The sequence below is a fragment of the Gasterosteus aculeatus genome, chromosome 15, assembly GCF_964276395.1.
Source record: "Gasterosteus aculeatus chromosome 15, fGasAcu3.hap1.1, whole genome shotgun sequence".
In the NCBI taxonomy this organism is placed as follows: Eukaryota; Metazoa; Chordata; class Actinopteri; order Perciformes; family Gasterosteidae; genus Gasterosteus; species Gasterosteus aculeatus.
Genome location: NC_135703.1, coordinates 16,833,418 through 16,846,658, shown reverse-complemented (window position 1 = coordinate 16,846,658; position 13,241 = coordinate 16,833,418). Strand labels below are relative to the sequence as shown.

Genomic DNA, 13,241 nt, shown 5'->3' with positions numbered 1-13,241 from the left:
AAAAGACACTTTGTTAGAAGCTGTACAGACAACTTCTATTAAAATCCATTCAGACTAGCATGTTATGAGGCTTAGTGCAATTAGCCACAGCAAACAGACCACAAACTGCAGCCAAGGATCAGATCTTTCTCACTGCAGACGTAACAGTTTGGGGTAAATATTGTATAGAACCGAATGGGATGAAGCTGAGCAGTACGTCGGGGCAAGGGGGCAAAAGCAACAAGTGGTTGATGCTCTCCTGGTCCCTCTACCAGATTTAGACCCAGCCAGAAGACTGTCCTCTGGGGGTATCTAGGCAGTAAGTCTGTGGGCTGACCCCAAATGACACGAGGCCAGGCGAGTGTCTCTTTGTCCCACCGTGCCCGGCCTGGATCAGGACATTTACAGGTCTGTGCATCGTGGCCTGAGATGCACATTTACCGTTGTTTTCTTGTGGCAGCTACATTATAAACAGACCTGTGTCCTGACAAACAGCCCCATTCACAAGTGTATGTCAACCGAGAAGTATTTCCCTCCCTTTCATCTTGGGAGGTGGGAAGTCAAACATGGAGATTAGCGGCACCAAAACCCATCCAAGCACAACTTTAGCTTTTCTCAATGCAGAGGAGGAAGCGGCTTTAGGAGCTTCTCCACATCTCCATCACAATGTGGTGTAGTGATGAAGGAGCCCGTTTGTCACGGCGGTTCTTGAACTGCTCCATGGATATTAGGACGTAAACATTTCAACGCTCCGAACGAATATTGGACTGAGGCTCAACTCTTATCGGACTCTCGCTTATTGTTTGGCTGTAAATGTCTCAATGATGGAGATGTGAACACCTCAGTGGCAGAAGCGCTTTCATGTGGTGGGACTCCGCGTCGCTTGAGGCCGACTTCTCCAGCTGTGTGTGACCCCAAACCTCTGCTGGTCCACCTCCACCAGCTGAACCCACCGGGGGGAAACTTTCCCAAGCAGCGAAACAACCTCCGCACTACTTTCAGCAGTGGCTCAAGACTTCTACGATGTTGCTTTTTTAACACGGACTAATTAACACAACCATTAAAGCTTTAACGCGGGCCTCAAGTGAAAAAACAAATATGTACAAGTGCGAAATGGAGCGTTCGCTGCGTCCCCGTGCGGCGTCTCCGTTGAGGGGGAAAAGCTACTTACAGAATGGTGGTCTGCGGCGACACAGCCGGCACGGTGTCCAGGTTCAGATGCATACATCTCACGGTGGTTCGGAAGCACAAACAGCGACTCGGGCAGCAGAGCGCGAGCCGCGGGCCGCTGGCGAGCAACAACAAAGACAGCGCGAGCACACACGGAGGGAGAAGCTGGCCAGCCCGCAGCGCCATTGCTAGCTAGTGAGCCGTGCGCAGACCGCTAGCTGCCGCTAGCACGCACACCCACACCACGGTCAGCGAGACCGGGGGGGAGGCAGGCGAGGGGGGGGGAGACAGGCGGGGAGGCGGGTGCGTACGTGTAGGTGTGTGTGTGTGTGTGTGTGTGTGTGGCACTGGAACACTGATTCATGATCGCTGAACTTAATGTCATCCAATGAAATTGCAGTTGGTCCTCCTCAACTGCTGTAATGAAACACACACGTTAAATACCTGATGATCATGTCAAACTACCGAAACTTCATATTATCTCGTAATTTCTTTAAAATCGCTTTTTTAGGAACATACTGGTGTAACTTAGTACACCTTAATTAAAATAACAACGTATATAATTAAAGTAAACGTGTAAAAAATACTACTTTAGCAGAGTCCAACATTTTAGTCAGAAGTACAGAAGAACATGTTTGAATCGATACGCGCAGGTTTATTGATGCTTTATCAATGTTCCACACATACAAAATAATTATGTCATTTTAGTGCTACGGATAGTTGTCAAATAGCTAAAAGTGAAATGTAATGGTGTAAAATGTATTTATGTTATCAATTGGATTTATAAAGCAACATAAAATAATACGGTAAAGTACAGGGAACTAATTATATTTAAACAATAAAGTAGACTCTTACTTGAGAAAGCATATGCTGGTCCTTATTAATAATAGCAATGATGTTCAGTCATGTTCAAAAGTAGAAGAGAGAAGAGTAGAATTAGCAAAAAGAACAAAGGCATGCTAAGAAAGCACATGTTCACTTTACTAGCTTTGCGTTAGCTTAGTGTTAGCTTAGCATTAGCTTGGCTCAGGGCCCCTGGAGAAGGTCCCGCCTGCAGCCTATCCTTTTGTTAAAGACCAGTGGAGCTGCTGCATTCTGGATGAGCTGCAGAGGTCGAATGTCGGTAGCAGGGACACCTGCAGGAGAGAGTAGTAGTCCAGGTGGGAGATGACAAGAGCCTGAATCAGTACCTGCGCAGTAGGGGTGTAACGATTCATTTTAACAACGATTCGATTTGAATCACGATTCATGGTTGCCGATTCGATTCATGGACAATCTGGGTTAATTTAGAACGATTCGATTCGATTCAGTGACTTGAAATCAATTCAGTAACTTTACTGGACAGTGCAGGCAAACTTTCTGAAATCCCTGTTGTTTCTTGTAAGGAAATCAGGTTTAAATTAATTATGGGTATTATAAACAAGCAAACAACAATCAGTGGCAAATGTATTAACCTTTTTTTTTAATCAAGTGCAACCATTTTCAATGTAAACATTAGACAATAATTACACAATGTTTGGATCGATTCACAGAACCCCGGATTTCCAACCACATTGTAGGGTCGCATGTCTTTACAGAAAAACTTGGCAATTGTTCCTGTGATGTTGAGTTTGGTGCTGGCGAGGCCTGAGGTGCCTGCTGCTGCTGCAGCGGTGACGCTGCTAGAGGTCCTGACTGTCGCCGTTGTTTAATCCCACGGCACCTTAGTAGATGGCCGGAAAGATTCGTCGCGTTTCCGTGGTTTTTTATTTGTCTTCTACATATTCTACAAACAGCGACCGACTTATTTAGAACACCTCCGTGTTTGCAAAAGCCAAAATGTTTCCACGCGCTGGATCGATAAGTTGGTTTGTAAATGTCTCGCTCGCAGTCGTCTCCTCCACGCTGTGTTGTAGAGCGTGTATCTACAGCATCGTGTTGTCGCAGTGATGTTGGGAGTCAGGGAGAGTCGGCTGTCGAGTGTCACGGCGAGGTTCCTAGCAGTCAAAGTGGGCGTTAACACGGAGTTGCCAAACCTGGTCAGGTCCTGGGTCGGAGAATCTTTTCCCGGAAAGAGAAGTAGTTCAGTCTTGTCGGGGTTGATTTTCAGGTGGTGGGCGGACATCCACTGATTGATGTCAGTCAGACAGGCAGAGATCCGTGCTGCCACCTGGGTGTCCGGATGAGGGAAGGAGAGAATTAGTTGGGTGTCATCGGCATAGCTGTGGTAGGAGAAGCCAGGCGAGCGAATGACAGCACCGAGAGAGTTGGTGTAGAGCGAGAAGAGGAGGGGACCCAGGACGGAACCCTGAGGAACTCAGGAAGACGACTAGGGGTTTCGAGGAGGTTGGAGAAGATCGAAAAGTTTAAAGGCTGGATTGCACGAACAACATGCATTACAAGTCACAACACCAGCACACAAACATGTTGCAAAGAGATGCAGGCACTAACTGGGTCAAATGCAGTTCAACAGGAAGCAACTGTTCCCCGTTTTAGAATAACATGCCCATACAAAGAACTAAACCCGACACTCATAGGCAGAACACCTACTTTGCACAAATCTTGCAAACATCCTGATATGTAATATATGTTACCATATTATCCTGATAATCAAAAATGCTCCTAGACTATATAATTCAAGCGCATTTTGTATTAAGCACCTTCTTTCATGTTGTTGTTAAACTGCCTGAAATAGGTCTGTGGCGTTAAACTGCAGGACAGAATACTCTTGTTGCTCGCACGACACATAACTTCAAAATATACTCACCACTCTCTCTTAACAAAAAATGTAACCATCCATCGCCAAACCTCTTATCCTGCAGATGTGGGGGGGCTGCTGGAGTCTATACCTTCAGGCGAAAGACACATTACACCCTGGACTGGTTGTCGCCAATGGCAGGGCCACACAGAGACTTACAACCATTCACACTCATATTCACACATCTACGGGTCCCCAATAAACCCGATCCCCAGAGCATGTCTCTGGACTTTGGGAGGAAGCCAGAGCACCCGGGGAGAACCCCCACAGACACGGGGAGAACATGCAGACTCCACACAGAAAGGTCACTGGGCGGAGTCGAACCCAGAACCTTCGTGCTGTGAGGCGACAGTGCTAACCACCACGCCACCGTGCCGCTCCACAACGTAACCAAGTTAGGCTAATTCAGGATTCCGACCGTGGGCTAATCAACGTGTTGATGATCACAGGTGTGCATAATGAAGTAGACGTGTTGGCCCAGGTAACGCGCGCGGGTACGTGGTCACAATCAGAAGCGAGAGCAAGAAACCGTGCATGGATCATAGATGCCGGATGGTACTACATGTTCAACAATAAAATAGAATCAGTGGACATCTGAGTATTATTAAAACAGCTTTTACATAAAGCCAGTCATCCAACACGTAGACTGAGGCCTATATGTTAAATGGTTTGCTGACATCTGCTGGTTAATGTAGAGATAACACCTATGTTTTCCTAATGAGCATCGGCACACGGAATGATGACGTTGCATCATTTTGAAAAAGTTTATTCAGATTTGATGTTAATATCAACATTACATAAACCATCTTGGAAAAACGTTGAAGGTAAAGCTCCATGACTTTATCTCTCATACCACATCGGCCTATCGAGGAGTGACAGTCGGCCTGTTTTACACTACAAGCTCAGAGTAAACTGGTAGTTTACACCTTTGATTGGTCTATTATCTCAGATTGGAACTCCACTCAGTATCAATCCATGTCAGTACTCATGGTGGTTGTGTTGTGTGTCGGTCAGGGAGGTAGTTGTGTCTCCTTTTGCTGGCATACTGCTGTCTCATTGCTCCTCACAATGCGGCCCCACATGCTATTGTTAGCATGACAGTTTGGAAGCTCGGGTAAACTTTACAGTGCAAGCCTTGTTTTAGAATATTCCATGGACTGTGGTATTTTATTTACAGCGAGCATAATAACAATATCCTTTGCTACCAATATGCATTAGTGCGTTCAATTCTCAAGGAGGCCTTGATCATTTTTGCTCTCCATCCCCTGTTGCTACTTCTAAAGTTATGAGAGAGTTAATTTAAAGTGAGGAATATCTACCATCTGATATTGTCCATGTGTCATGCGTGTGGATTTGAGAGCTGTGGCTAGTCGACGCGGTGCGGCAGACCAACAACACTGACATATGTATGTATGCAACACCTCTGCAAATTACAGCTATAAAAGAGAGAGCGAGAGAGGGAGACACTGGATACACTGAGGAAGAGGAACAAAATGTCAATGTGTATAAATACTGTTTTCAATGGAATATAATTAACAGCACAAGGACAGGAGCCCCCCTGTCCTGCACCTACACAATGTTATCAAAGAGACCAAACAACCTGATGCAAAATAGCTGTAAAAGATACAACAGAGAGCAGGGAGCAAAAGAAACGCTATGTGATCCATCCATCCTGGCTACAAAGGAACAGTTACCATAAAGAGACTCGGAGGGGACTGAAAAGAGATAAAAGTTACCTACAAAACAGATGAAAAGAGATAACAAAGACTCACAATGACTATAAAAAGAGCAAAACAACCACAGAGGAACTACAAAGAGACTCAAAATGTCAGCCAGCAACTGAAACAATGGCAAAGAGATTCAAAAAGACTACAAAGAGAACAAAAACTATTCAGACGACACACAAAAGAAAGATGAAGAAGCTGGGAATGACCACAGAGACTCGTTATCACAGAGGGGCAGTAGGTATAAATCCATCACATACTTTATATTTGTATACTTACATTCCACCACTTTCTATAACTAATCCTAAGTGTGAGCACATGAACACGGAGGAGTGTCCTTATTTCAGCCCCAGTAAGTATTTAAGGGACAAATCTGTTCACTTCCTCTTTGGCTCAGTTGTGACATCCCTCTCCCCGAGGCGCTTTGTGATACTGGTCAACACACATAAAACGGACTGACCGGTAAGGAGCACCTGGACTAAATCACTTCACGGAGCTCTGGAAAAACCTTTTTTCTTTTACTTTATTCAGAGTAAGATGTGTCAACATCCAGCATGACAAAAAATTGTACAAAGTTCACAATTTATAAATGAAATATCACAGCAACTTGTGATCTCACACATTTATAGCAAAATTAAAATGTCAACAAATCCATGCTGTGTAGTACAAAAATAAATCAAACTTCAGTTCCACAGAGAGCACAATAGTTTATACAAAATCCTTTCTTTGTCGATGGCCACTGAAAAACAACCGTAAGAATGAATCGCCTCAGATAAATTAATAAAACTTTTATGAATTCACTATAATTTATATGAAAAGTCAGCTTCCTAATCCTGTTTGTGTTCCCTATAGACAGTCACAGGTAACTCTATTCCCATTTGTTATTTACGTACCCACATCACATGAGCAGCCGGTTTGTGCTTTAAAATCCACCTTTCCCTTTTTTACTGATTATGAGACTTAATTGAGAAAACTGCCAGCTATTACTCTACCGAAGCGTTACTGTACTGGCGAAAAAGCTGCAGACACGATGCTGTGGAAAAGGCCTATGCAGTCATGGATGATGGGTAGTAACGGTCCCGAAAGGAGGACAGTAAAGTACAATACATGAGACTCCATCAGGTGAACGACAAGCACCTTTTTGCTTCAGCCCCCAAAAAAGGCTATTCTGAACATGGCCGAGGGAGGGGCGCACGCTGGATCGCGCCCCCCCTCCCAGGTCTCGTCTCACCATCTCTTCAGCTTTTTTTAATTCTTTTTTTATAAACCTTGAACTGATTGACTATTTAATCCTTTATACAGTGATTAGATATAAAGTGCTGCTGGGGGGTAACTTCATCGTCCTAAAACATAGCAAAAATGAAAGTTATTACACTTGATAAGTATCACTGCAGTGGTTCAAACCTCCTTCCTCTCTGATTCCAAGTGGCTCCGAGCAGTTGCTTTCTCCAATCCGGTGCCAAAGAGGTCGTCTGGAAAAAAAATTGCACGCCGCCGTACGCAAGGGTAATATCTTTAAGGACAAGTGCAAATAGTCTACTGGCACATAAGTGGGGACAGTGACCCTGTAAGTCCCGCTGTCATACTCTATAAATACTCTTTACAAAACCCTCTGAAAGCCTCCTTCGGGCTCCGGGGTACTGCTTTCAGCTTCTGTGAGAACATCAGAACATGGAAACGAAGGTGTCCCTGTGCAAAGTCGTACAGAAAAACAAGTGGAACTCATATCATTTCCCTTCTAAAACGCAATGTCCAGGTTCCCTCCCTTTTAAAAAGACTTTTTTCTGTATTAAAAGATTTGTATAAAAATCAATATTTTACATATATTAAAAAGATGTTGTGTTACCCCGCTATGCTTACAAACAAGAAATTGCATATACCCAACCTTTTTTTTTTTCTTTTCCACCGCAGATTGCATTCCGTACCTACAATAAACGACTGATTTAGTTATTATATCGCTGACGTTACTTAGTCAAAACAACACGAGTCACCAAATTGCGCAGATTTGATAGCTAAAGGCTAGAATGTGGTCATTGTCTTCACACGCCATTCTATTTGAGATTAGTTTCGGGTGAGCATGTGACCATGCGTTCCTCTAGGAATGAATTGGCTCTCCTAGATTATGGGATTTTCCACCGTCGGGTTTCCGTGTAATGATGTTTACAATAGAACTATTCATTCGTACATTCATACATACATCAGGTCAGTTTCCTCTGCGGATTCATTTACAGCACCAGTTTAAAATGCCCCCACCAACAGCTAAAACCTCTGGTTTTTTTACTTCTTCAAAAGAAAACACAAACATTTCTGAAGCATTGTCCCAAAACAAAGCCATTTGCAAACTGGTTCTTGCTCTTCAACAAACCACACGCAAGAAGAAGAATACAAAATAAAAAAACATCTAGAATCATACAGTCCCAAATCATCCAGTGGGGAGAAAATTTAGTAGCTTCCTTTTTTTTTTACTCCACTGTCCAGTTTTTTTTTCCATCTAAAATCCTTTGCTGTCGAGCAATAAAAAGAACTCCCGAACTATTATCATTAGCTTACTGTTCGGAAATATACACTAAAATGTGCATACATGAGCAGCTAGAAACATTACATGACACGATGTCAGCTCATATGAAAACGTACAAAATGTGAATGTCCTCAAAAACTATTTTGCCGATGACTCTTCTTGTGTTCTTCCTCAAAGCAAGGCCCGGAAAAAAAAATCATCTAGAGGTCTTTTATAAGTATCGCACCCCTTAGTATTTTTTTGAAGGAGCAGAATTTAGAATATATAACACTATGTGAGACCAAACCACCACTGGCTGTTGATTCAGGGGCCACACCTGCTGGGGAACCAAAGTCTCGGCCTCTGCTGACCGGCTACACTTGAATCCCTTGAACCGCCTGCTTGATGTTGTCCAACAGGACTTTGTTTTCTGGGCTCTGGTACGGGTCCTGGTTTGAGTACATGTCCGAGAGGGTGGTGACGTAGGCGTCAAAGTTCTGCTCGCTTATTGGCTCCTGCGGGACCAAAGACACAACGCGGAGGCTGTTAGAGGAAGGCAGAGGCAACGGGACATTTAATAGTTTGACACGGGTGGATATTTCTCAACCTGGACCCTGATTTCTCATACGTTTGTATCTAGTGGGGGGCAACGGTTTGTTGGAGTAAGTCCAGTCATGAAGGAGAACTACACAGAGCGACGTTCCTTTTCCAGGAGAGAACTCTTCTTGGCTAAATATGGGACTGTGACAGGTGCCGTTCTTCTTCTGTGGTGCAGAGGTGCCTCTGTCTGTCGACCTTCTCTCTCCTCTTGCCCTCTTCCTTCGTAGGAGCGCTTCATCCACATACTCCGGCTCAAATGAATACAGGCTGCCATCAACAGTAAGGGTTGCCTGGTAACCATTGCTAACAAAAGTTGGAATCCAATTCTTGGCATTCGGTTCCCATGAGTAGCACAATTTTTTCCACATGAACCATAGGGACAGTAAATAGCAAATTATTGTATGTTCCATTATAACTATATATGATTAGAATGATTTAAAATTCAAGCTAACTAAAAATTGCAACCATATTTTCAGTTTTGGTGACTGAGAGTTGATGCCTGATTGCCACTTAAAAAATATGAAAAAAAAGATGTTTCCCAACGTCCCATTGCTGTGGGAGCTTGTTGCCACAGCAAAACTCCATCCATGTCCATAAAGTTGTCAGACTCTTTTAGTAGAGATCCATTGAAGGTTAGGAGGACACAGCGGCGGCCATCTGCAGTGCTCGGCCTCAACACTGGAGTAATTGTCCCTATGAATCATCTTATCAGCTTGGATGTGTTGTGAAATGTATGACATCGCTACGTATTATGATTGAATTTCCTTTCTTTGCTTCCATAACAACTTACTTGCTGGTGCAGCTGTAAGCAGCTGTTGTTCCTCAGAGGAAGCTCTTTGTGTGCCAGTGGTTTCTACGGAGAGAGAGCACGGACAAGTTTATATTAGAAACCACGTGGTTATTCTTACATTAAGCACTAGAGGGCAGTATTTGATACAGTGCCACACACAGAAGACTTTAAAAGAACAGGAAAATAGAAGCTGGAAGACAAATGGAGTCAGGATTTATCAGAAACACTGCTGAAATAAAAAAGGAGGATATTTAAAATGAGCTTTCTACATAGACATAGACAATTTTTAACTGAAGACGGATTCTTTGTCAATAAATACATGTTAACTAATCCATTATGCAAGAGGATGTCATGGAAGAAGGAAATATCAAGGGATAAAAAACAGGATGTATGACTACTCTAAAACAACTAAATGTAATGCCTTTTTATGATTATTTCACTATCCAGGGTCTGAAGTTCATGAATATTTTTATTCAAACTTGAAACAAATCCATTTCCTATACACTTTAATCATTGTATAATGGTAAAACCTCAATGTTTGTTGTTGAGTGTATCACAGATTTATGTTGTTGGAGATGCTACCACTGTGAAAGAAATGGCCAATCAAACCTCAGCTCACAACTCCCCCTCGTTGTTTGGAAGGTAAATCAATGCTGACTTAGACTCGGCATGCACAGTACAACGTGATCTCCAAAACCTGTTCGTAAAAATGTGTACAAAAATCTTGAACATACAAATTCGTAACAATGCGAACTGGCGGTGGTTGACCACGCCCCTTGAGTGAACAACATGGCGGACCATGTCGGATTACTGAGTGAACGTCTCTCCGCCATGTTGGATTCTTGAGTGAACGTCTCTCCGCCATGTTGAATCTTTTGAGGGGGTTAGGGTTAGTATTCTATTCTTACAAGTTAACATTTATTTCTCGTTAAAATTGCAATCATAACACGTTTATTTTACATCGTTAGACTTCACAAAGTGTGTTAACGGGGTGCAGGTCCCCATTCACTTTGAATAGGGTGACGTCATCAGTTGCAGTCCCTATTTAGTTCGTATGTATCACTACGAATTTGTATGTCCAAGATTTTCGTATACATTTTTACAAACAGGTTTTGGAGATCAGACTGGATCGTAATAGATGCTACATGTATGCTAAATGAATGCTAAATGGATGCTACATAGGCGCTACATAGATGCTACATGTATGCTAAATGGATGCTACATAGGTGCTACATATATGCTACATAGGCGCTACATATATGTTATATAGCCTAGGTGCTGCATAGATGCTATATACAGTGTAGGTGCTACATGGATGCTACATAGGTGCTACATAGACGCTATATAGGTTCTACATAGGTGCTACATATACACTATATAGGTGCTACGCGCGGCTATGTTCTGCGCCTTGCTGGCCTACTGTTCCTGTTGGCCCTTACCATATGAGGGAGCTGGACATTAGCTAAACTGTTAGTCAGTGACTGACTGAGGTGGGACAGCTTATGCAGGAGAGATTCATTTTGCTGTTCAATCACCTTGTTTTCCTCCTCTATGGACTTCATGCTGGACTCCATTGTTGTGATCTGAGGGGAGGACAGGGGGGTGACAGGAAGTTACGGTATGGCGCTGTATTGGCTCACATGTACATTAACACACTGGACGCTGGAGGTAGAAGGGACTCACTTGTGTTCTGAGTTTGATCATATCTGCTTCCACTTGTGAGTTTGATTCACTTAAATCTTTGATATCTGCATCCAGCTGTTTGATGTCCTCTTCATGCTCCAGTCCTGCAGAGGAAGAGCGGCAGTGACACATCAGCGAGCCCTCAGTCATGCGTTCGATTAACAGTCTATGTGTTGGACTCAACTAATTACAAAAGGCACAATATGACACTGTAGCTTGGTGTCGGCCGTTAGTCGGACACGGTTTGCTGATTGGTTCGGCTGTGTGGCCGAGTGGGAGTTGCGGTTACCGTTGCCGGCACATTGCTGCTTTATTGTTAGCAGTTCCACTCCGGAGAGCCTGGCTTTCCTCATGGCCGAGGTGGCGCGCGGACAGCCGGACAGACTGCAGGCAGCGACAAGGAGAAGCATTGTTTCAGTGTATTACACACTCGTATAGGGAGGTTAGGAGGAAACATTCCATTAAAGAAAGTCTTGCCATGCTTCCTTTGCTGCTCGTTCGATCAGAGGAAACGCTAGCTTAGCCAATGGGGCTATCACAATATCAAATTATAACTACAGGGTTATTGTTGCCAAAAGATTCATGATAACAATATTATCCCAATATTTATAAAAAACTTCGTTTTACACTTAAACTACGGGTGAAAGGGAAACAGTAGCGCACAGTAGTAGCGGTCCACAGGAGCCGCCAAAAAAGAGCACCAAATGAAAGCTTTCTCGTAGTAACTCCAAATATCACGGTTAATAATACCGTTAAATCGAGTTATATTTATTGAATCTGTACAAAACCAAGTGTTTTACTGTGTCCATCCTTTTTCTTTGTCGTGGACTTCAACGCTCAAAGGTTCCTATGGTTCGTAACACGATGAATGAAAGGAAAACCAACTCTTCCAATATTAGCAGCGCAACCCAGCGTCCTGACCCACCTGCGATGTGTCAGGAAGCTGCCGCTGACGTGGCCCGAGCCGTCACAGCCCGGCGTGGGGCAGGACATGCCCTCCGTCTTGCCGGACTTCCATGTGAACTGGATGCCGTTTAGGTAGCCGTCCTTCTGCCGTTTGGCTGCTATGGGGCACCCCGATGCGCTTCTGTGGGACGCGTACTTCCCCGTCACGTGTCCCTGTCCATCGCAACCTGGGACGGGACACCTGTGGGGGGGGGACGAAGTGGAATGTTCAAACTAACGGCGTAGTCCATTCATTGGCACGCGTTCTTTCAAGTTGCTCACGTCTTCGTAGTTGATTCATGGAGACATGGAGTTATTGTGACCAGGTGAGTGTACCCGCTGTGTGCTGTACGCTACAGTGTGTCTGCCTCCTGAGTACCGACACACCACAGAACGCATGCGCCAACATCCTTTTTCTCCGCCGCTCTGATATAAACAAAGGTACTTGTTTGAAGTGGTGCCGCTGGCGGTCTTATCGCAGTTTGGGAATGCTGACAGGGCATCGTCACCAGTGCTAATCACATGCAACAAGGCGGTAAATGATTCCAAATGTCACAGCTCCCAAAAGGGATTGTGAGCTGAAGCTAGCTATGGTTGTGAGAGTGTCTGTCTGTAAATAGCTGCTACCAGGTTTTGGTTCAGCTGTCTGACTGCAGAGACAGATACGGGGGTCATCACGCGTCGCCACGTTGGCCTTTCTGTTAAATATGAGCCCGGTACTCGAGTCAACATAGATCACAAGTCTGGGGAAATTGTTGAGCTAATACATCCACCAAAGCCCCAATGCTTTAAGGGGACAGTCCACCCCAAAATCTACGATACATATTACCTCCTTTTACAGCGGTGCTACTTCATAATCTTGATCGATTGGTTGTCCAGCTCGTGGTACTCAAATCATACAAAAATACAGTTAAAAAACTCAAAAAGCAATGTTTCTTTACAGAAATCCTGACCCTGTAACTCTAGATAATCCATCGAGCCATCCCAAAGTCCCTTACTTGTTTCCGACAGAATGACAGCGGTTGGATGGAGAGTGGCCACAGTGTGTTATCTGTGCTCTGGACCACCGGAGAAATCAATGCAGCTTCTGGCCCGAGGCCCGACAAGCCCACTGTG

General features: G+C 44.2%; 2 protein-coding genes across 11 annotated transcripts in view; both read right to left on the bottom strand.

The window, feature by feature from the left end:
* pxdn (peroxidasin) overlaps positions 1-1,467 on the bottom strand; it is a 35,546-nt gene extending 34,079 nt beyond the window's left edge. Inside the window, exon 1 of one of the 3 annotated variants that reach the window (XM_078089017.1) lies at positions 1,151-1,467. Coding sequence is in view for 2 of the 3 variants with exons in the window: in XM_040199518.2 (XP_040055452.2) it covers positions 1,151-1,335 (185 nt within the window). In the remaining variant the exon portion in view is untranslated. The remainder of the gene's footprint in view (positions 1-1,150) is intronic. The other 2 variants (XM_040199518.2, XM_040199517.2) reach the window with 2 other exon arrangements.
* A 4,649-nt stretch (positions 1,468-6,116) lies between these two features.
* The window catches only part of myt1lb (myelin transcription factor 1-like, b), a 79,829-nt gene continuing 72,704 nt past the window's right edge, over positions 6,117-13,241 (bottom strand). For 6 of the 8 annotated variants that reach the window (XM_078089010.1, XM_078089009.1, XM_078089015.1 and 3 more), the window contains 6 exons: positions 12,106-12,327; positions 11,470-11,564; positions 11,181-11,284; positions 10,937-11,080; positions 9,498-9,560; positions 7,874-8,622 (listed from right to left, as the gene is read on the bottom strand). In XM_078089010.1, coding sequence (XP_077945136.1) covers positions 8,482-8,622; positions 9,498-9,560; positions 10,937-11,080; positions 11,181-11,284; positions 11,470-11,564; positions 12,106-12,327 — 769 coding nt within the window. In that variant the 3' untranslated portion in view covers positions 7,874-8,481. Of the gene's footprint in view, positions 8,623-9,497; positions 9,561-10,936; positions 11,081-11,180; positions 11,285-11,469; positions 11,565-12,105; positions 12,328-13,241 lie in introns of all 8 variants that reach the window. The other 2 variants (XM_078089013.1, XM_078089016.1) reach the window with 2 other exon arrangements.